The 24,839-nt window shown below is 42.7% G+C and overlaps 1 protein-coding gene across 2 annotated transcripts in view; it reads right to left on the bottom strand.

The window, feature by feature from the left end:
* Positions 1-873: 873 nt before the first annotated feature.
* The window catches only part of PUM3 (pumilio RNA binding family member 3), a 46,908-nt gene continuing 22,942 nt past the window's right edge, over positions 874-24,839 (bottom strand). Inside the window, exons 13-18 of one of the 2 annotated variants that reach the window (XM_021694347.1) lie at positions 24,699-24,779; positions 16,751-16,893; positions 9,015-9,237; positions 7,401-7,488; positions 4,974-5,064; positions 874-1,162 (exon numbers count right to left, since the gene is read on the bottom strand). In XM_021694347.1, coding sequence (XP_021550022.1) covers positions 1,030-1,162; positions 4,974-5,064; positions 7,401-7,488; positions 9,015-9,237; positions 16,751-16,893; positions 24,699-24,779 — 759 coding nt within the window. In that variant the 3' untranslated portion in view covers positions 874-1,029. The remainder of the gene's footprint in view (positions 1,163-4,973; positions 5,065-7,400; positions 7,489-9,014; positions 9,238-16,750; positions 16,894-24,698; positions 24,780-24,839) is intronic. The other variant, XM_021694348.1, reaches the window with a different exon arrangement.

Here is a 24,839-nt window from a genome sequence, read left to right as displayed (position 1 = left end):
ACAGCAGTTCTCCAGCAGGTGGAGCACAGGGGCAGACGGGCGGGGGCGTCCTGTCCCATGGGCTAGAGAAAGCCCCGAGGCTTGGAATCCAAGCAGGTGGGGGCTACAGGGGCCCTGAGGAGTCTACCAACCCTTCCACACTGGGCTGCTGACCACCAAGCACAGTTAGAAAATTCAAACATCCTCACACTTAAACTTCTGCAGCACTGTTAACAAACGTGCATCTCCTTTCTTCTAACGAAGACCCTGTAAAGGCTTCAACTATTTCAGGCAAAGTCTCAAGGGAGAAAGTCTTATCACAAGGGGTTATCTCCTTGGCAGACCTGGCTCCAGAGACAGGGAGATTATCCCAGTGACCTTGATCTTAACACCGCTACCACGGTGATGCCCTCATTTCTGTAGCACATGTCCCCCTAGGAGCCTTTCCTTACTCCAGGGCCTTTCAAACAAAATCTAACCCGGAACCCAATCCCTAAGGAAGCAGGGAAGGCAGCTGCTCTGGCTGCACGGTATCCCCCTCCCTGTAGCCCTCAAAGCCCCAAGGCTACCGGAAGTTCCCCCAAGCAAAACTATTCACTTTCACCTCTGCTCCCACCACAGACTACCCTGGGCTCCTTCTTGCTAAGCCCTGCCTTCCTTCAAGGTCCCCAAGCCCCACCTCCTCCATGAAGCCTTCTCAGACTACTGCTTCTGAAGACGTCTTCTCTCTTGAATCAACTCATGCTCCTACGTGGTATATATTTGGTTGGTCCCAATGTCTAGGACGGTTAAACTCTTATGTTACCACCTCACATCTAATTTGCTCACTACTCAGTATGATAGAGGACTTGGCTGGGATTAACAAAAAAAAAAAAAAAAAAAAAAAAAAAAGACCATTTTTAGAAATTGTTTTATAAATAGACCTCTTATACAAAAAAGAAAGATATACAGAGCACCCAGATTCCCAGGAAGGTGGACCCGAGCCTTTCTTCTCCACACTGGGAAAAGAGGACAGGAAAAATGATTCTCTCTCGTTCTTAACTGTGTCCACTATGCAGCCAGTTTTTCAAGTAGCATTTCTATTCCTTTGCTGGTGTTTTTGTTTTTTTCCAGTGTTGGAATGAGGCCTTTCAACCCAGCCTTGACTTTGTGTGCAACTTCTTGATCGGAACTCTGGAGAAGGCTGAAGAGAGAAGACAAAGATTAACAAACAAAAAAATCATGTTTCATAAAAACCCCTAATCATCTGCAATTACTATCGCCACACAAGGTATAAACAATTCATTGATTTGTGAGACAAGTCTTGTAATTGTAAGTACATCTTCTGAATTCTCCAGCTGAATGATGGGAGCTGGTAGCCTACGTTCTGAAACCACATCAACAGAAAACCTTTTCTAATCTTGCTGGGAGAGTCACTCCCATGTAGGAGCAACTCCGCCCCGTACAGAATTGGTCCGACATTCACTGTGATTAACACCCTGTCTTAGAAGTATTTCCTGCATGTATTCTATCTTCCCTTCCCCACCCAGATGAACTCAAGAACAGAAACCTTGGGTTTTACTTCCTGATTTCGTGGCAGCACACGTGCAGAGCAGATGGCCAAGAAGTGCCATGTGACCGAAAGAGCGGGAGCGGAGGGGTGCAGAGAGGAAAGGCAGATGGCCCGCCAGGGAAGCAGGGAAGAGTCAGCCTCCTCAACTTTGTAGCTAAAACATGGGAAGGGGTGAGCAGCTTTACCTTGGAGCCTAATGGCCTAGATGTGAAATCTACCTCTGCCACTCAGTAATGGTACAAGCAGGAGCATGCTATTTAAATTCTCTAAGACTGTTTCCTGACCTATAAATGGGATCAGCAACACAATCCACCTTCTACCTCAGAGAGTTTTTGAGGCTCAAATGATCTCGTACCTACACCACCCACAAAGAGCCTGACCCTTAGTAAGCACTCAATAAAAGTGAGCCATTAAAACAAATGAACAAGTCAGCTCCACTTTCTGAAACCTTGCTAGAAAGCTCTATCCCCACAAGTGAATGGAGTCCAGTGGAGTCCTGGAGGCTGGCAAAAGGAAGGCCCCTTTCACTTGAAACAGGGGCTGGGACACAGGGGCCTGCCGGTAGAACGCCAGGGCTGAGTCTCCTGGTTGCCCCCCTCTTCACGACCACACATTAATGCTGACCTCTGAAACGCATCCTAGAACCAAATCACATGGCACTTCCCAAAGTCCCTGGTCCTAAGGCCTTCCATCACGTGCACAGAGAGGAGGGTGAGTTAGCAGCACCAGGCAGCATGCTGCTGTTTGCGGGAGACAAGCAACAAGTACAGCCTGCCACCTGCAAAGCCGAGGAAGTTGTTACGAGTCTCTTTTAACAGGTTTGTGACTCACCAGGCAGTTTTTATTTTCTACACTGGCTAAGCACATAGTGACATAATGCACAGCAGTAATAAAGGTTAGTATTTGTTGAACACACGCACTGGATGTAACCATCTCATGCAGTCTGCACGACGACCTGTGATGATCCCGAATCCGGTTTTCTAACCAAAAAAACTAAGTTTCAGAAAAGCTGAATAATTTGCCCAAGACCACACAGTGAGCTGGGACTAGAACCCAGGCAGTGAGCCTAGAGCCCATGATGCTCTAAATGCTAGAGAATTCTGTTTCCCTGAGTCATTTTTCAGACTGCATACAAGGCTGAAACTCTTTTTTTTTTTTTACCCAGGATGCCTTTTCACTTATTGTAAAAAAGATTTACGGGGGAAAAACACTGCATGAGTTTGAAGTAAAATATAAAGCAGCAGAGAATTTTACCAAACAAGTCAAGCACGTGACAGTATTCTAAAACCACATAACACTGATTATTGTATTAATCAAGTGTTAGGTCATCTGGAGTTCAACTTCCCTTCAGAACCTCAAATACTGTACTAGTGGTCCACCTCTAAGTAGTGTTCCACAATAAACCTGCAGGAGCCTTCTGATGTTTGAAATCCACCCAAATGGAGCTATGATCGATGAGCAAGCTCTACAAATTAACTGCATGGCATGGCTGAAATTTTTAGTTAATTGAGTGTTAATGAAAAGAATGTCAGTAGTACATGTTAACACTCTAAATGCCTGGTAAAAAAACTTCACATTAAATACGTCCATGTTTCAGCTAAAGGATTCTGACTATTCAACATCAACTGGAAAATTAGCTAATTTCAATGAGAAATGAACAAAATGATCTGCACCACCCACATATTTGGAGATCCTGATCTACCCAAAGAAATGAATGCCCGAGTGTATCTGTGAGTCTATGTGTTCCAAGTCGAATTATATACTGAATAAAGACTTGTAACATTTACAAACAATGCAGATTAAATTGCACGGCTTGTTGTACGTGAAACACTGTGGGAAATTCAAATTTAAGATTGGTATCTTTTTCCAAACCTCGGTAACACAGCAGGGGGAAAAAAAAAATCACCAGTGATTGCTTCACAAACCAATCTATTTTAAATGGATGTTGTCAATAGAAGGGTTTCACATCCAGGAATAGAACGCATGGAAGTTGAAGTTTCAATGACCTGTGAATTATAAACTCTACATAACTCTGTCTGGAGAATAATAAACAAGTGCAGCGCATGCCACGATTCACAAATCATCACTTTTCTACCATTTTAATTAGAAATAAACAATTAGCTTGCGGACTTCACTAGCAAATGCCTCCAAAATCCTTTTAAGAATACATGGAAATCACAAAAGAAAATCGCATGTAAAGTCAGTCATGATTTAAAAAGCAACTCTGTCACAGTTTTCAGAAGGACAAGGCTAATCCATTAAAAAGAACTCAATTACAATTTTGGTCAAAACCATAAACGTGGTGAGACCATCAAATGATACAAATATTGTATGATCTCTCTTTATATGTGGAATCTTTTTAAAAAAATATTATTTATTTGAAAGAGACAGAGAACATGAGTGGGGGGAGGGGTAGAGGGAAAGGGAGAGACTCCCCGCTGAGCAGGGAGCCCAACATGGGGCTCGATCCCAGGACCCCAGGATCATGATCTGAGCGAAGGCAGGTGCTTAACCAAATGAGCCACCCAGATGCCCCTCTTATATGTGGAATCTAATGAAAAACAAAACAAAACAAAAAAAACAAACCTCAAAAAACCAAAACCAACCAAGCTCATAAATACAGAGAAGAGACTGGTAGTTGCCAGAGGCAGGAAGTATGTGTGTTTGGGGGAGGGTCCGGGGGAAGGTGTGGATAGGGATAAAGGAGATCAAAAGGTGGTAATAATAATAAAACAACATTTTGAAGGGAAAAAACCAAAACAAAAAGTGATGTGGTCTCTTCTGCATCTGTCTCTCAGGATGGTGGAAATGGGTTGCAATAGGCTTACAGGAAGGAGGACCAGGTTAGGAGTTGTGATATTAGCTGAACTAAAGGCTTATTATTTTGTAATGTTTATTTTAAGTCAAACAAATGTTAAATGCATTAGGTGAACTAGTTAGTATAGATCTCTTTTTTTGAGATAAGTAATTAATAATGGCAAGAATAAAGCTCCAGAACACGTATGCTTGGCAAGTCCTATGAATTATATAATTTGTAATAACTGGGTGTTGGAGGGCTCCATAATCTGGGGGGAAAAGGAGGTAGCGAAAGGGATCTCTATAAATTAGTCATATGTAAAGAGCTTTCCTGAGAGTGGGAAAGAGAGAGAGAGAATACAATTATATTTTGGTTGAAACCATAAATGGGGTAAAACAACCAAATGAGACCTTGTGAATGTCACAACTTCACAATCCTTGAATCCAGAAGAGGGCGGATGAGTAAGGACTGACTGGAAGAGTTAGGCCTGGTTTCTACTATTTGGTACACTTGTCTAGACCCTGAGTGACTGTGAACGATTAGGAACAAAGATCGGAAGCGAGAAAGAAGGTGAAGGAAGCACCTTCTGCGTGAATAGGCATTCAGGAGGAGGGCCCTGTGTAGAAAGGCGCACATCATACATACCTAGAAAGAATAATGGCACCACGGTTTACATTAGCCCAGGACTTCAGGTTCTTCATACCAACATGCTCAACAAGTGTTTTTGCAAAACAACCTGAAAAATATACTGAAACTCAGTGAACACTATACAAGATTTAAACTCCCCATCTCCATCCCTACAGCCCTTAAGTCTGCAAACATATTTTAATAAAAAAGTGCATAAAAAGAGTTCTCACTCAACCTCCCTTAACACTAAAAGTTCCACCTCCGATTTATTTAATGTCTTTTTAATACAGCTACTTCTTTCAACTCTGGTCTGAGTCTTAAACTATGTTTAGCAGTAATTACTGAAGACAAACAATGAATTCTTATAAAACGCTCACTTGCTCGTGTTTGCATCTCTTTGTACTCTTTAATGATTTAACCCTGACCTGAAAGGTATTCAGGGAGTCAATGTTTGACAGTAGCACTTCATGCTTGGATGGAATCAAGGTCTCCCTTGTGAAAAATGCTGACTCGGAAGGTGCCATGAATAACACTAGTGGTCAGGTGGTGTTCCGGCTAACACCTGGTAATTTCTCTCCACAAAGCTGGACATTCACCCATCAAAAATATTATTCATCTTTTGTTAATTATTTCGTATGTTATTATCAGATTCCTCAGTTCTTGATATATCATCTTCAATTCACTGTGCCATCTAAGTGTAACTAATTTTGGACAACGGAGAAACTCTGAAAGCTAGGATCTGGTGCAGATGGAAGTGTGGGAAACCTATACTGAAGGCAAGTACCTTGGGTAGGTAGCATGTGTAATTCATCCAAAGAGACCCAAATGTGAGGACCCTTTAAAAGCCAAGAGGCCTATGGCTATTTAGCGTTTCACAGCACACGTTAAGGAAGGACCGTAATCAGCTAGTGAGGCAGTGTGAGCACAACAATATTTCTAGAATGCTGCAAACCCCCCGCCCCCGCCCCAGCCAGAGGTGGAATCAATGTCTTCTTTTGAATTCTGGTGGGCCTTTGTGACTGACTTAACCAAGAGAGTGTGGGAAGAGTTACATTCAATAACTTCTGAAGCTAAATCATAAAAGCACTGTACACCTGCTTTCTTCTCTTAAAACCCAACCACCATGTTGTGAAGAAGCCCGAGCAGCCCCGGGAGTGGGACCGAGGCTGCCGGACTGAGGCACTGCCAGCCATCGTCCAAATGGACACGCCGACTCCAAGCGTAGCAGCCCCAGAGGACTGTGAGCGGAGCAAAACCAAGCTCCACCAAACTCTGATTGATGTTGTTCGAGAACTACCAAGCTTTGAGGTGGCTGGTTACACAGCAAGAGATAACGAAGGCAGCCACACTGGTTTGGTGCTGCATGAATCTGATACGCACGTGAGGGCCATACAGGCGTGTTTTAGAGCTGTCAGTGTAACTGAATTAAGGAAAACTATCACTAGAACATTCTTTGGATTTTAAAAGCAAGCCAGACAATTCTTTAAATACGAACTCAGCTCAACTGTGCACCAACTTCTTAATAATGAAAAAGAGGCTTCAATATGTTATTTTTTCTTCAAAATTTGTTACAAGAAGCTTTGTCTTTCACAGAAAGTTTGCAATGAAAAACAGCCCCGAGTCTCTATTCTTAAAGGCAGAGTGAGAAGCAATAGCTCCACTGTATCGATTGCCTCACTAGCCATTAGAACTGCAACTTGCCTCAAGACATAAATTCACGATCTGTCCCCTTTTTCAGACATGATGACAGAAAGCACAAACTGCTCGAACTCAGTGGGGGGAGATCTCCTTAGTGGCTAAAACGCTGGATGGAGCTTGAATTTAGTTACAGGAGGTCTGCTCAAAGACGGGGCCGAGAAAGGAATGGTATGCAACTTTTCAATTTGATTAAAAGATATTGTCCTTCTCTTGAAAGCTGAGCTTCTACAGAGCAGCCAGGAGGGCTGTGAAAGACCACAAAGGCCAAGGACTGGCTTGCTCTGTGGTCACATGTATTTCAATGCCAAACAGGCCTCAGTTCAAAATTCTGATGAGGACAATTTTCTTTTGCTTATCCCTTCCTCCAAACTAGAGATAGATATTCTGCTTTTCAACTGGGGTGGTGACACTCACAAATGTCCTCCCGCCCCAGCTATCACCCCCCCATGGAACGGAATGGCATTTTAGGGCCCTGGTCGCTCCAGCTCAGAAGTCTGAGGTAGCAAGGGAGGAGAGGCAGTGAGGGAGGGTGGGGAAGAGAAAGGAAATTAAAGGACTCCAGGACATAAATTTCCAGTATTTACTAAAGCTTATCTGCAAGCACTAATCATTTCTTGTCCAGAGACACCATTTCTAAACACTCAACAAATTTCATCTGAACGTAAATGGCGGGCATCAAGTTCAGGGCTGCCGGGGATTAGGAAATTCCATAGACGACACGGGAGAAGTTCAAGTCTTATAGCCTACCTTCTCTTCCACTTTCCTTCATCTTCTCATCTTGTTCTATTAACCACTTCAGAACTAAATGTCCTGCGGGATGCTCTGCAACGTGAAGCTGGAAGGAAAACATACAAAGCTGTCTTCAGCCACGCCCTGGCCTACCATCTGTTCTCTACCTCGCACAGGTGAGGACACGGCTGTGTGGAAAGTGCCACAATGCTGAGGTCTTTAGGGAGAATGACCACCAATACCCAAAGGGCCCAGCGATCTCGTCTAATCCCCAGACTGACGCTCAGACGGATGTTCAAGGGAACCACTCAAAAGCACCGTGGCTCAGCTTCAGGAGTGCCCAGCTGAATGGCAGAAGCACAGTGCCCGTCTCAAGATCACGCTAACCACCGTTCAGGCTGCAATAGCGTTCTGAGGTCCAAATAAACCTGTGGGACAAAACGGTACAGCAGAGAAACATGGAAAGCTGGGGCTGAATGATGTTTAGATATCAGCTGCTCCCACGTACCTAGGATCTCTCCTTATGGAGCATGGGGGACAACGCTCAATCTCCTAGGGAGAAAACTCATGCATACATCTTCCCAACTTGATAATCTGCTCTGCTCTACGAGGGCAGGTGCAGGGCTTCTCTGAGGCACATGGGCCACATCGGGACACAGCAGGCTCGCCAAGCTTACGACCTAGTGCAGGACAAAGGCCCTGCCCGGTCTGCCTTCTGCCTCCTCTCTTCCCTCTGCCAGCTGATCTCCTACCCTGAGCCTTCTGTTCTCAACCGTGCCGGGCCCCTTCTTCCTTCAGACGGCCGCACGTGCTCTTCCCTCCACCTACAGTCTTCTTTCTGCCTTTCTTTACTGAGCTACAACCCTCTGGTTTCGGCGTAGCTTTCACTGCCTCAGGGAAGCCTTCCTGCGGACAGGCTGGCTCCCGTTCTCATACAGTCCCACAGAACCTGCAGTTTCCCTCACAGCGCTCATCTCGATCCTAACTTACGTAATTATCTGTGTACATGTTCATTTAAATACTGTGCTCAACAAAACAGTAAGCTTGCGGGGGGGGGGAGGGACGGTGCCAACCACTGCCCCGCACAAATCAGGTACGTGAATCCGTGAACTTCAGGTGTAAGGCGGAACTATCAGGGGCCAAATCACAAGGCAGGAGCTATGAGAAGGAGCAGACTTCCTTAATGAGAGGGAACTGGGAAGACTTCCGCGAGAAGGACTCCGGGGACCTTGCGGGATGGGTGGGCCTTGTACAGAGACAGCACAGCAAAACGGAGACACAGACAGCCTCTGGGCTGAGGGAGGGGACGTGTGCAAACGCAGAGAGATGCCAAAATCCACAGCAAACTCAGGACGGAATCAAGAGCACAGAAATACGCTGGAAAAGCATGTGGGGCCAGCCGTGGACAACAGAGAGCCGCATTAAGGAGATTCTGCCTCCCCTCCTCTGTAGGTCATACGAAGTCGCGGGGAGATTCTGAGGAAGACGGTGCTGCCACGGCACTATCTTGAATTCACAGTGATCAGATGTGCTGTCAGCATGGGGTGAGTTGAGGCAATGAGCACTCAAATTCTCTTTACGGCAATGTTCTCAGGGACAGGCGCTTCCCCCTGCCCGGCGGTAGCACGTTACCTCTCCGTCCCTGCCACCCGGCTGGAGCGCGGCCGCTGCCAAGCCAGCAATGGCGCTCATGGCAGGCTGAACGTCTCCGACGGCGGCTCCCAGGATGTCGGGCACCAACACACACGCAGACCTATCCAGCACCAGGGCCCGGGCGTGTCCTTGCAGGTAGCTTAACAAAGCGGGAGAGATGGCCTCCAAGAGCTCTCGCCGGCGGATCGCTGCGTCCTTCTTACTGTCGGAACACGGGGAATGAGGCGTTAAGGGAAGATGAACAGCAAAGGAAATACAACGATCTTATCACCACAAAAACCTCTAAGGGCTTGAAACAGTCCGTGTCAAACTTACCGTAATTGTCTGTCTCTAGTGTGTATGCAGGTAATAAGCAATTTAAGGGTGGGATACCTCTCTTTCATCTTCGTGTCCCCCCAGCATCTGAACAGTGCCTGGCACAGAGCAAGCACTTATGTAATACCAAGCCAGCCCAAACCCATCAAAAACCCAAACAACAGCAACAACAAATTATAAGACAGGATTAGACCACTCTATGGACTCTACTCTCTAGAATACTTCATTATGTGATACCAGTAGCTTAAAAGTGAAATCGATTTCCGGTGAGGATGGTGGAGTGTGAGGACCCTAGGCTCACCTCCTCCCACGGATACAACTAGGTAACACCCACATCAATGTAAATAACCCAGAGAACGACCACAGGATTGGCAGAACGGACTCTCCGTAGCTCAATGTGGAGAAGAGGCCATAACAGAGAGGATAGGAAGGGTGAAGACCTCCAGGACTGTCTATAGGAGGGAGGGGTGCAGTGCGCGTGGAAAAGGGTGGGAAACAGGCCCTCATGTCAGGCATCCCATGCACGGGGTGCCTGTATGGGGAAGACAAATCCCCACAACATCTGGCTTTGAAATTCAGCATGAGTTCTTACAATCAGTGGGGCTTAACACCTGGAGCTTTAAAGAAGGAGCATGCTTGGCTTGGGAGAAGTGGGAGGGTGAGAGGAAATGGAAGTTCCCCCCTGAAGGAGACAGCACAACAAGCCGCCTGTGGAGACACAGCATAGAAGCCAGCAGGCTGAAAAGCATCTGGGACACACGGGAGGGAAGTCTGCTTACTAATCTCACAGCCTGGGGTGGAGGGGCGGAGGAGCCGGGACCCTTGGGAGACTTCTCCAGGAACAAAGAAGAGTGGGTCATTCCCCTTCCCTGTCCCCCAGCCAAGATACATGGACACCTGCGGGAACCAGTGCCTGGACAACACTCTCCACGTGATTTGCTAACAGCGTGCCCCGGCCCTGAGCACTTCTGCAGACACACCGCCTCCAGCTAGGCCTCTGCTCCAGGGCCCCTCCCACAGAAGACCACTGCAGACCTTGCTAACACCACATGCTCCACATGGCCTTCTCTTGCAGACCTCCCTCCAATACACCCCCGGCCAGAGACCATCCAAAGCAGCTCTGCAGACTGACAGGGGCCAGCACCACTCCAAAGCAACTCCTGCCCCGGGGAGAGCGAATGTTAACCACACACACACACCAGTCCAGTGCAGCTCCAGCAGTGTCTAGGGGCAGATATCTGGTCTGACTGCAGGCCCCGCCCACCAACGAAAGCTTCTCAGGGGACAACACTGCAGTTTGGTGCCACTGCATCTCTGGCAAACTTCTGGTCTGACAAATCAAGTCCAAGGCACCCCCCCCACCTCCCGCCGGCCCACTAACAACACAGTCCCTGCCCACAACAGGGAACGAGAGCCACTGCACATAATTGGAATGAAGGAAAAAGTGGCTCAGCCACAACAGTAGGGTGCACACAACACACATACTAGACACCCCTGAGTGCCAGGTTCTGGTGAACAGGGGACACGGCACTGCAGGACACTACAGGACCTCTTCTTCATAAGGACACTACCTTCAAGAGCAGGAGACATGGCTGACTTTTTTAACACACAGAAACAGACACAGAGAGTTAGACAAAATGAGGAGACAGAGGCATATGTCTCAAATGAAAGAACAGGACCAAAATCAGCAAGAGACATAAATGAAACAAAGATAATTAATATGCCTGATAGAGAATTTATAGTAATGGTCAGAAAGATACTCACTGGACTTGAGAAAAGAGTGGAGGATCTCAGTGAGACCCTCAACAAAAAGATAGAAAATAAAAAGACAATCAGACATGAAGAATATAGTAATTGAAATTAAAAAAAAAATAGATGGAATAAGTAGTAGACTACAGGAAGCAGAACAGATCAGTGACCTGGAGGACAGAATGATGGAAAGCAATAGGAGAGAAACAGGAGAAAAAACAACAATAAAAAATGAAAACAGATTTAAGGGAACTCAGTGACATCATCAAGGGTAATAACATTCACATTATAGGGATCCCTGAAAAAGAAGAGAGAGAAAAGGAGCAGAAGATTTACTTGAAGAAATAACAGCTTAAAATTTCCCAAATCTAGGAAAGAAAGAAGATACCCAAATCCAGGAGGTACAGATAGCCCCTAACAAAATCAAACCAAGGAGGTCCACACCAAGATAAGTAATAATTCAAATGACAAAAAGTAGTGATAAAGAGAGAATTTTAAAAGCAGCAAGAGAAAAGAAAACATTTATATACAAGGGAAATCCCTAAGGCTATCAGTGGATTTTTCAGCAAAAACTTTACAGGCCAGAAGAGAGTGGCATGATATATTCAAAGTGCTCAAAGAAAAAAAGCTGCAACCAAGAATGCTCTACTCAACAAGGTTATCATTCAGGATGGAAGGAGAGATAAAGAGTTTCCCAGACAAAGAGAAGTTAAAGAAATTCAGCACCACTAAACCAGGCCTACAAGAAATGTTAAAGTGGACTCTAAGTGGAAAGGAAAGACCATAAGCAGAATTAAGAAAAGTAGGAAGCATAAAAGCAGTAAAATTAAGTAAATCTATAAATGTCAGTCAAGGGAGTCACAAAATAAAAGGATGTAAAGTATAACACCATATACCTAAAATGAGAGGGGGGAGGGGAAAACTACCAAATTTAGCGCTTTTAGAATGGGTTCCAACTAAGTGACCATCAACTTAACACAGACTGCTATATGCATAAGATGTCATATATAAACCTAATGATAACCACAATTCAAAAACCAGTAACAGATATGAACAGAATAAAGAAAAAGGAATCCAAGTATATCACTAAACAAAGCTAACAAACTGTGAAAGAAAAGAGCAAGAGAAGGAACCGAGAACTACAAAAACCATAAAACAAGTAACAAAAGGCAATAAGTACATATCCATCAAAACGTACTTTGAATGTAAATGGACTAAACACTCCAATCAAAAGACATAGGTTGACAGATGTATAAAAAAAGACCCATCTAAACATGGCCTACAAGACTCATTTCAGACTTAAAGACATGCACAATGCAAGTGAAGGGACGGAAAAACATTTATCATGGAAATGGAAGTAAAAAGAGAGCTGGGGTAGAAATACTTATATCCGACAAAATAGACTTTAAAACAAAGACTGCAACAAGAGACAAATGAGGATACTAAATATTTATTAAGGGGACAATCCAACAAGAAGACATGACAATTGTAAATATCTATGCACCCAACGTGGGAGCACCCAAATACATAAAGCGGTTAATAAGAGACATAAAGGAAGTAATCGATAGTAATACAATAATAGTAGGGGACCTTAACACCCCAATTACATCAATGGACAAATCATCTGAACAGAAAATCCACAAGGAAACAGTGGCTACGAGTGACACATTGCACCAGAGGGATTTAGCAGATATATTCAGAACATTCCACCCTAAAACAGTAGAATACACATTCTTTTCAAGTTCATATGGAATATTCTCCAGAATAGATCACATATTAGGCCACAAAACAAGTCTCAACAAATTCAAAAAGAATCATGTCATACTCTGTATCTTTTCTGACCACAATTCTATGAAACTAGAATCAACCACAAGAAAAAATCTGGAAAGAACACAAATACATGGAGATTAAATAACATGATACTAAACAATGAATGGGTCAACCAAGAGGTCAAAGAAGAAATCAAAAAATGCTAGGAGACAAATGAAAATGAAGACACAACAATCCCCAATCTTTGGGATGTAGCAAAAGTGGTGCTAAGAGGTAAATATACAGCAATATTGGCCTGCTTCAAGAAGCAAGAAACATCTCAAAAAGACAATCTAACCTTACACCTAAGAGAGCTAGAAAAAAGAACAAAGAAACCCCAAACCAGTAGAAGGAAGGAAATACTAAAATCTGAACAGAAATAAACAAAATAGAAACTAAAAAAAAAAAACAAAAAAACAGATCAATGAAACCAGGAACTGATTCATTGAAAAGATGAACAAATTAATAAACCGTTAGCCAGACTCATCAAAAAAAGAGAGGGCTCAAATAATCAAAATTGGAAATTAGAGAGGAGAAATAACAACCCACACCACAGAATACAGAGGATTACAAGAGGATCTTATGAAAAATTAAATGCCCACAAACTGGACAACCTGTAAGAAATGGATAAATTCCTAGAAACATATAACCTCCCAAAACTAAATCCGGAAGAAACAAAATTTGAACAGGCTGACTACCAGCAATGAAACTGAAAGAGTAATCAAAATATTCCCAACACACAAAAGTCCAGGACCAGATGGCTTCACTGGTGAATTTCTACCAAACATTTAATGAAGAGTTAATACCTATTCTTCTCAAACTATTCCAAAAAATAGAAGGAAAGCTTCTAAATTCATTCTGTAAGGCCAGCATTACCCTGATACCAAACCAGATAAAGTCAACTACAAAAAAGAAAGAGAATCACAGGCCAATATCTCTGATAAACACAGATGCAAAAATCCTCAACAACGGGCGCCTGGGTGGCTCAGATGGTTGAGCGTCTGCCTTCGGCTCAGGTCATGATCTCAGCATCCTGGGATCGAGTCCGGCATCAGGCTCCCTGCTCCGCGGGGAGCCTGCTTCTCCCTCTGCCTCTCTCTCTCTCTGTCTCTCATGAATAAATAAATAAAATCTTTAAAAAAAAAAAAAAATCCTCAACAACATATTAGCAAACCAAATCCATTAATACATTAAAAAAAAATCATCCTCCACAATCTAGTGGGATTTATTCTTGGGATGCAAGCGTGGTTCAATATTCACAAATCAATCAACGTGATACATCACAAAAACAAGAGAAAGGATAAAAACCATATGATCATTTCAATAAATGCAGAAAAAGCATCTGACAAAGTACAACATCCATTCATGATAGAAACCCTCAACAAAGTAGGTTTAGAGGGAACATACCTCAACATAATAAAGCCCGTATATTAAAAAACCACGGCTAACATCATCTTCAATGATGAAAAACTGAGAGCTTTCCCCTAAGATCAGGAATAAGACAAGGATGTCCACTCTCACTACTTTTATTCGACAGAGTACTAGAAGCGCTAGCCACTGCACTTTCACTATTTGCAGATGACATGACGCTGTATCGAGTAAACCTTAAAGACTCCACCAAAAAACTACTAGACCTGATAAATGAATTCAGTAAGGTTGCAGGATACAAAATCAATATACAGAAATCTGTTGCATTTCTATACACTAATAATGAAGCAATAGGAAAATTAAGAGAACAATTCCATTTACAATTGCACCAACAAGAAGAAAATACACAGGAATAAACTTAAACAAGGAGATGAAAGACCTATACTCTGAAAATTATAAAACACTGATGAAAGAAATTGAAGGTGACACAAACAAATGGAAAGATATTCTGTGCTCATGAACTGGAAGAACAAATATTGTTAAAATGTCCATACTACCCAAAGCAATCTACAGATGTAATGCAATCCCTATCAAAATACCAACAGCATTTTTCCCATAACTTAAACAAATAATCCTAAAATTTGTATGGAACTACAAAAGACCTTGAATAGCCAAAGCAATCTTGAAAAAGAATACAACTGGAGGTATCGCAATCCCAGATTTCAAGATACACTACAAAGCTGGAGTAATCAAAACAGTAAGAAACTGACACAAAAACAGACACACAGATCGATGGAAAAGAACAGAGAGCCCAGAAATAAACCCACAATTATAGGGTCAATTAATCTTCAACAAAGGATTGTGAGGCAAGAATATGCAATGGGAAAAGAACAGTCTCTTCAACAAAGGTGTTGGGAAAACAGAACAGCTACATGCAAAAGAACGAAGCTGGACCACTTTCTTACACCATACACAAAAATAAACTCAAAATAGATTAAGGACCTAAATGTAAGACCCGAAATCACAAAAATCCAAGAAGAGAACATAGGCAGTAATTTCTCTGACATCGGCCGTAGCAACTTTTTTCTAGATATGCCTCCTGAGGCAAGAGAAAGGAAAGCTAAAATAAACTAAAACTAAAAAAGCTTCTGCACAGCCAAGGAAACAATCAACAAAACTAAAAGACAACCTATAGAGTGAGAGAAGATATTTGCAAGTGACATATCTGATAATGGGTTAGTATCCAAAATATATAAAGAACTTACACAACTCAACACCAGAAAAACAATAAAAATGGACAGAAGATATGAATAGACATTTCTCCAAAGAAGCCATCCAGATGGCCAACAGACAAATGAAAAGATGCTCAATATCACTCATCATCAGGAAACAGCAAATCAAAATCACAACGAGATACTACCTCATATCTGTCAAGATCAATGACACAAGAAACAAGTTTTGGCGAGGATGTAGAGAAAAAGGAACTCTCGTGCACTGGTGGTTGGAATGCAAACTGGGGCAGCCACTGTGGGGAAATGGTACGGACATTCCTCAAAAAACTACAAATAGAAATATCTTATGACCCAGTAATCCCATTACTAGGTATTTACCCAAAGAATATGAAAACACTAATTTGAAAAGATACATGCACCCTTATGTTTAGTGCAGGATTATTTACGACAGCCAAATTATGAAAGCAGCACGCAAGTGTCCACTGATTGATGAACGGATAAAGAAGAGGTAGTATATATATAATGGAATATCATTCAGCCATGAAAAAAAAAAGATTGAGAGCTTGCCATCTGCAACAACATGGATGGCTCTACAGGGTAGAATGCTTAATGAAATAAGTCCGTCAGAGAAAGACAAATACCATATGATTTCGTTCGCATGTAGAATTTAAGAAACCAAATGAAAAAAGAAAGAGACAAACCGAAAACCAGACTCTCAACTCTAGAGAACAAACGAAGTGTTACCAGAGGGGAGGTGGGGGGGGGGGATGGGTAAAATAGGTGAAGCGGATTAAAAAGCACACTTAACATGATGAGCACGGATAATGTACAGAACTGTTCAATCACTACATTGTACACCTGAAGCTAATATAACACTGTATGTTAACTATACCTGAGTTACAAAAACAAAACAACAAACCTCAAAAATATTGCTATAGTTTAACCTAAACAAATAAATAGCAAAACCAAGCCAAACCACATACACTGAGCATCTACTATGTGCCAGGCACTCAGAGGCATTCTTTTGGCACGATACTTTTATTTCTTTTCCAGATAAGAACTTTAAGAATCTGTCAAAATTACAGGCTTAAAAATGGGGTTCACCTTCTGAGTTTTAAGCAGAGAAGAAGCACAATAGAGGGTATGCGTGCATGAGCAGATTTCTGGAAACATCAGCTACTCTAAACTAAGAAGCAAGCAGAGCAAGGGAACAAAGGGCTCCGGTGACTCGACTCTTCTTACCTGTGTGCGTTGCCATCTCCTTTCTGTAGAACCTCAATGATCTCTCGCACCGTATGTGCAGGATCTCTGGGGCTCAGTAAATACAACAGGACCTTCCTTCCATATTTGTCATTTATTATGTTAGGCAAAGAACTAATAATTTCCTGGAAAATTAAAGAAACAAAAAATGAACCTATGTGCTTAAAATGATGTACACTTGAAATCTGCAGGGTACAGAAGGATCCATGCCTAACTATTTTCTCCTATGCACGTAATAGAAAATGTGGAGCTAATTTTGAAATCTGGTCCTTAAAGCACAAAGACTGACACTCAGAACTGATTCTGGACTGTGACCAGCATTGCTGAACAAGCCGTTTATACAACTGACCGAGCTCAAGGACTTAAAAAATCTTTACAGGAGTTCTCTTCTTTCACTATGACCAATAGTTCTCAGGCCACTATTACTAGGGACACGGCTTGCTGGGGTCACCGAGCAGATATAGTTAATTTGCAGCTGCTTTACATGTAGAATTGGCATAGATGAAGAACATTCTTATTAGAATTTCCCCACTGAGATGTATGTGAAGAGAGATAAAGGAACTCTGTTGCATCGAACCAGTGAATAAAGGCTTTTAACATTAGTTGCTTATTCATGGCAAATGAAGGCTGTTTAAGTATTGCATTGAAAACAAAACTAGGGGGACGGGGATCAATGCAGAAAGAGTCCACCGAGCAGTTACAAATAATTACGCTCTATGACATCTCCAATCAACTTCCCAAGAACAATAATCTCCTTTTCTAGGTGTCTGAATTGAACTGACAAAGGCAATGTCATCCCCACCCCAGCTAAGCTCCTGTGTAAATGTGCTGATGTTCTCAGACAAAGTCATGGTTTAAAAATTCCTTTATTCTAAAAAAAAAAAATTCTCTATTATTCTTAATAGAGAATCTGCAACAGAAAAAAATCGTCTGTTTTCCCCTGTAACATTCCTAATCCTTGCCAACAAGCCTAACAGATATTCACAGCTACAGGTGTTCGCGCAGCACAGATCCAGCACAACAGGCTGGGGCCACAGAGAATGCCGTGCAAGTCTTCAGGTTTACAGATGAGGGACCCATGAAGGGAAGAAGTGACCTGCCAGAGGACACAGCCTGTCAGTGGCGGGGCTCTCACTCGTCTTGGTCCCCTGACTCCATGGAAGGGAATTCTCCGTGAGATAATATACTCAGATGTGCTATCTTCTTAAGTAACCATTGATTATAATGAGATTAATAATTTAATGCAAGGAGCCAAGTTAAAATGAAGTTGGTCATCGAGGAAATCCCAATAGTACAAAATCTGTGGCCCCAAGGTTGGCAATGCAACTCCAGAATCCACACACCACAGTTCTCTTTTTAAAATCCCAACCTTCCCACATTGTCTGCACAGAAGTATACTGTGCTTATTAGGCACTTAGAGGAACCAGACCCAACATGAAGAGCAGTATACCCATTATCCTAAATACTCTTCGCAACACCACGACAGAGGGAGTATAGTTACTTCCGTCTTACTAACAAGAAGCCCGAGGTTTAGATAAGTGACTTGTAGTAGATGTGTAAAGGTCACTCATGCAGGACATGGCTGACCCAAGACCATGGGTTTCCATGGTTTTAAACCCCGTTGTACTCTTACTTTTGAAGATGTTTAAGGTCACATATGAAGATCTCCCCATACAACGTAAAGGTTTGTAGAGAATAGGTGCTAAAGATCTAACCATCTCGAAATGAATATGAACTTCAACCATCCAGGAAAAAAAGAACTTAAAATTTCAGTAAAAAAAGGAAGACAGAAAAAAATGTTCATACCTTATCATGAGGGAGGGAGCTCTTTTGTAATCTCAAGGTAAACATGTCCCAAAGTGGGCTCAGGATATGTATTTTTTATAATGAGGCATTTGGTACCACAGATAGAGGTTACCTTTAGTGTGGCTTTCCGATTTAAGGTTTAACCAACTCATAAAAGACAGATGCTTTAATCTGTTGATACACAGCGTAGGTCAATTCCTACAATCATTAACCCGACCCCGCCCGCTTGCTGTCCTTCGGAAAACCACTCTGGGGTATAATATCTTTAGAGCAATTGCTTTTTTGAAAAACAAAAACCCAAAGAATCAAAAACCAAAACAAAACCAACAAAACCAAACCCCAGGGGAGTATGCAGTAAAGAGCTACAAATGGCTGCTGATTTATTTCTAATTAAAGTTTTTTCCTTTGGTGTGAAGGGGAAAAGGGGAGACATGAAGCCAGCAACGTACTCCTGGACGTACTTCCTCTGCGGAGGTGACACTTGAGGGCTAGTACAAGGCACACGGTTTGGACAGAAAGGGCTTCACCTCAACACAAGAAGCCAGGGCTTCCAAAATACACACAAAACCCAAGCACAACTACTACTTAGGACTAGTCCCCAACTTCACTGAACTTCTCCTTCCTTTCAGTGTGTCATTAGGAAATTTAGAATCTAAACTTATGTTCTAAATTTAAGGTTTTTAAGAGAGTGCAATGTTTATAAACTAACAATCATATGAAACTAAGAAAATCTTTACTTAAAAATGTGGTATCATGAGGGGCGCCTGGGTGGCTCAGCTGGTGAAGCCGAGTTTTGATTTTGGCCCGGGTCATGATCTCAGGGGCGTGGGATCCAGCCGCGAGTCGGGCTCCCCGTGGAGCTTTGCGCTGGGTGTGGAGCCTGCTCAGGATTCTCTCTCCTCCCTCCCTGTGCCCCTCCCCACCTTAAAAAAAAGTGATGTCATTTAATTCTCCCCATCTCACTCTCAGCCAGCTTTCCTACCATCAAAAACATTCATCTTGGAAAAAATAAAATAGTATGAGCATGGCTACATTACAGAGTGTTAATTCATTTCTCTTTAACGTGGATTACAGAGAAGGAGGAGAGAAATTTCTAGATGATCCCCCCAAACACTAATGAGTACAGTAACATGTAGAAATAGGTAAGGGGTTGCTATGGCACCGATGACCGTGTGCTGGATTCGATCTTTGGGCTCAAGCTGTGTAGCCTTGGGCAAATCAGCCAACCTCTCTGCCTATCAACTACCTCATCTGTAGAAGGAAATGATACACCTGCCTCACTTGTGGGTCATTAGCAGGAGCAAATGAGAAAATTCACACTGCAAACTGAAAAGTGCTTTAAAGTAATTTATGTCCATATTAAAAACACACCTCTCAATTTACAGGATCTTTAACTGTGAAAGTAAGTAAAGCTGCTGGGGTCATGATTTTGGCATCCTCGAGAGAGAGAACCCCCAACAACGAAGGTTCAATTTTAAAGGTTTTTGACTCAGCTATCCCTCTTACAAGAATTAACACAGAGAAAATCCCAAGACCCATTTGTTGTAACTTCTTTGTGTGCTTCACTCTAGGGCAGGCGTGTGGACCGGAGCAGAGTGCGGTGGAAGAATAAAACCCCTCCCTCCGAAGACATGTTTGCCCAGTTCTGACTGTCCAACTTGTGTTGGACCCTTAGGAGATTCACAGGCATTCTTGTTTTGCCAACCCTCTTTTTAAAAGGAAAAGTAAGGGTCACGATAAAGGGTGCGCCCTGGAAGCAGGGTCAGAGCACACGTCTTGCACTTTCGGTGGAAGGAGGGCATGCAGAAAGCAGCGCACGATAACCGAGAACAGAGCCTGGGGTGCTGCGTGCGGGGCCAGCAAGAGATGCACGCTGGCCATAACCTACAAGAGCCAAAATCTACTGGAAGAGGCAAGAGAAGTGTAATAAAAAGAGAATAATACCAATGAGAGGTAAAGAATGGAGAAGTATAAAAGGAAGATCGCCAGGCAAGGACTGCAGCCCCTTAAGTGCTTCTTTTAAACCTATGGTGATTCCGTCCAGAAGTACACCTCTTTGACTGTAATCACACAATGGAAGATAAAGTTTAATGAGTGTCATTTCAGTTTTGCAAGATGAAAAAGTTCTGGAGATTGGCTCCACAACATTGTGCACATGCTTAATACTACTGAACTTCAAAATGCTGGGAGTTTCTCTCTCCATCCCCTTCACCAATGTCGTCCATTCCACTCCCCCACCCCCCCGCCCCGGCAACCTGTTCTCTGTATTTATGAGTGTATTTCTGATGTTTGTTTACTTGTTGTTACAAAATGAGTAAGTCACAGGGCTGTAGAGTCCAGCACAGGGAACCGAGTCAGCAATATTGTAATAGCCTTGTATGGTGACCCACGGTGACTACATTTATCGTGGTGAGCACACAGTAATGTATGTAATTGTCCAATCACTATGCTGTACACCTGAAACTAATAAAATAGTGTATGCCAACCTTACTTCAATAAAAAAAAGTGTGCAAAAAAGGGAGGGGAAGGTTAAGATGGTAAATTATTTTTTTTTTTAAAGATTTTTATTTATTTGACAGAGAGAGACACAGCGAGAGAGGAACACAAGCAGGGGGAGTGGGAGAGGGAGAAGCAGGCTTCCCACTGAGCAGGGAGCCCAATGCGGGGCTCGATCCCAGGACCCCGGGATCATGACCTGAGCCGAAGGCAGACGCTTAACCGACTGAGCCACTCAGGCGCCCCAAGATGGTAAATTTTTTATTACGTGTATTTTACCACAATTAAAAGTAAACAAAAACAAAACCAGGAGAATCTATCACTGTGGAGCTCAGATTCCCAGAAGCTGGCAGCTACCACCCTGGACAGGTAGCTCTGGCCTGTCCTTTCCCCACAGCCCACCCCCCACACCTGGCCCGCCTCCTCGTTTACCTGGCCGGAGCCCGGGGCACATCACCATCAACTGCTAAATGAACGGATGGCAGAGACTAACTACAGGAGCTGCAAGGATGGGGAGACCAGATAAGAAACTGAACTGGCGCTTGTTCTTAAAAGAGAGGAGGAGGAGTGTTTATTAGGCTATGATTTCAACCTGACATTTCAGGAAACCCAGCTACTCTGAGCCGAATGCTTAGCAACACTAAGCCATCTTGGCTATTTTTAAAAGCACTGCATAATGCAACAGGTTTTGTAGCGGCTGGGTGGGAAATGTGGCACGTGATTCTATATAAACATGTGTGCAGCGTCTCTGGCAACCCATCGATTGTGCTAAGTAAATGCCTTAGAAAAAATAAAATTTGAATAGCAAAAAATAATGCAAATTTCAATGTTTTAAAAACTGTAAACAATCTAAGTCTCTATCAACAAAAAGAGGGAAAAATAATTTACGGTATACTCATAGAATACTATTTGGCACTGGAAGTCGGTGGTTTAGAATCGGGTGGGCAAACCACAGCCCATGGGTCAAATCCAACCTGCAGCTTGTTTTCACACATCCTATGAGGTAAGAATGGTTTTCATATTTTAAACGTCGCTAAAAATAAACAAAGAAAACTAAACTAAAAACCCAAGAATAGGAGACAGAGATCATATAATGGCCCACAAAGCTTAAAATAATTACAACCTGGCCTTTTATTAAAAAAAAAAAAAAAAGACTTGCCAAGCCCGATGAATCTCACAGACAGACATAATGCCAAAAGAAAAAAGCAAGTCGCAGAAGAAAACATACAAGATATCGCTTACACAGAATTTGTAAACATGCAGAACAGTACCATGTCATCTACATTCAGAGAAAGGATGAGGAACTGTATGCAAACAATACATAACAAAACTCATCCCAGTGGGTATGGGTGGGGGTGGACAGGCAATCAGGGACAGGCACACAGAAGGCTTGAACTTAAAGCGTGTTTGTCAAGTTTTACTTCTTTGTCAGACGGTGGGAGGCTGGGTGTTTGCTATATTATTCTTAGTACTTCCCTGTATATTTAAAAGATAATAAATTTTAAAATATGCAGCAATACTTATTCCCTTTCAAACAGCAACTGGTCAGTGCACTTCTCTCCTTTTCAGAGGAAAGCTGCTATCAAAGAAGCTGCATCATACCAACACTTCCAGGGGTAAATGGATCAAATCTTATAAGCATGTTTATTCCGGAAAGTCAAGTGGGTGGGAAAAGATGACGGCTCCGCTGACCCGGCTGTGATTTCGACCTGACATTTCAGGACGCCTGGTTACCCTGAATAGAATGCTTATTAGCAATGCTATGCTTTCTTGGGTATTCTTAAAAAGCACTGAATACTGCAACAGGTTTTGTGGTGGTGGGAAAGACGCGACAGCAATTAGCATTTCTGGATTTTATCACCAGCTATATAGTTTAATGATACACAGAACCTGTTGAGCGTTTTGTCAGTTAGAAGCAAGAGTTCAGCACGTCAGGCCATTCTCAGGGAAAGCTGCCCTAAGTATGAGAAAGTCATTAGGAATGTAGCTCAAGTAGTTGTGGGAATCAAACCGATAAGCACAAGGAATTAAAACTGTTTCAACAGCAACTTCAAGTGGGATGAATGTTCGGAAAAAATTAATCTAGCAGACAATGGTGGTAAATTCTGAAGGAAGTCTGGTTTCTCTGGAAATCCATTTGGAACACTTATGCAAATTTTAGTTGTCGTGAAAATATTAAACAAAAGCAAACTTTCAATAGCCCAGCCTGTTTCCATTTTCATGAAACAACTTTATTCATTTTGCCAATTTATGGCCTCACATCTCTGTCACCAGAATGAAAAACAACCATTATTGATTGGAGTCAAAAGGGTAATAAAGTCACAAGGAACATGCCAAAATACTCCGTCTGTGACATGAAAGTCTTGCCAACTTGTTTCTTCCCACAATCCCATCCCAAAGAAAGTCATCGCAATCTTAAAACAGTCAAGGGGAAAGTCGGAACATGACAGCAAGGGCATGAGAAATTCACACACACTGGGACCCATGGCTGGCACCTAACCCTCGCCAGCCCGTTTTCCCACTACACCAGCTCTGCTCTTCTAGAAAGGCTGCAGAGAGAGGCCACAGCACCCCCACGTGCCAACAGGTGAAGTCTCTTTCTGAACATCCACATGGCTTCTCCCTGCTCATGGTGGGAAAGTCGCTTTTGTCACTAAGAGCTCCCCAAGGGCCCCATCTGTGTGTATCCAACAAAGGTCTGCATAATGCCTACATGAATAATCCAGGTCTGTACAGATCATATGGTTTTAAGAATGTTTCTAACTTTGGTCACTGCTACCAATGTTGCAACCGCTTATCCCCACCCCTGCAACCTCTATCACAAAGCCCACGCCACTTGCACACCAGAAAGAGAGGAAAGGAAGAAAGGATCACATATTCAGAAGTCAGAAAAAGAGGCAAGCACTGAAGAATGCAGTTCTTACCCTGAAGTGCTTTTACCCAAAGGACAACAGTTTTTCTGAGGGCCAACTTAGGGTTAAATGAACTGCATTTAATTATTACCACTCTGTGGTCACTGTACCACACTAGAAGGAACTGCTGAAATGAGAAAAGGAAGCTGGTCTGTTGATTTGAGTAAGACTTTTTTAGTAGGACTCTGAAGAAGCTTTCACAGAAGCTCTAAGGAGTATCACAATTGAGTGAGTTTCATCAGTTTTTCCTCTCCAGCTCCGACCAACACCGATGCAATGACAAACCAGGTAACTGCGCAGAGGTAGTTTCTCCAAAGGCACAAGGAGAAAAAGGACACCCTCTCCCTGTGAGTCCCCGCATAACCGCAGAATTACGATGGCAATCAATTTCTGATCACCCCTCAACACTATATTGCTCATTTTTCATTCAGCACATCATGTGGTCAAAAAGCCATGTGATCCTAATGTAACCAGTCTTTTGCAAAATTAAAATAATATTAATCATTAGTATCAAGTTACAAGATTGTGGTTTATACAAGAAAAAAAGCAAATGCCCCAAAACAGAACTGAGACCCCAAAAAAATAAAATAAAATAACAAAATACCAGTAGAAAGCACACTTCAACGTCTTTACACATACCGGTATAAAATCAAACTGACGTAGTTGCAAACAATATATCAATTTAATGTATATGCAAGACCATCAGAATTACTCACTGATATGATTATCTGCTTCACAAGCTTAGTATCATCAATACAATCAAATGCCGCCAGTAAGACCAAATGGGAGTACTGGCCCTGTAAGAAATGGAAGCCAGGGAAGGTTAGAAAAATATACTGCTTCTCCCTTTTATTTCC

The sequence above is a fragment of the Neomonachus schauinslandi genome, chromosome 13, assembly GCF_002201575.2.
Source record: "Neomonachus schauinslandi chromosome 13, ASM220157v2, whole genome shotgun sequence".
Classification (NCBI taxonomy): Eukaryota; Metazoa; Chordata; class Mammalia; order Carnivora; family Phocidae; genus Neomonachus; species Neomonachus schauinslandi.
The sequence above is the reverse complement of the archived record's forward strand: the minus strand, read 5'-3'. Positions and strand labels throughout refer to the sequence as shown.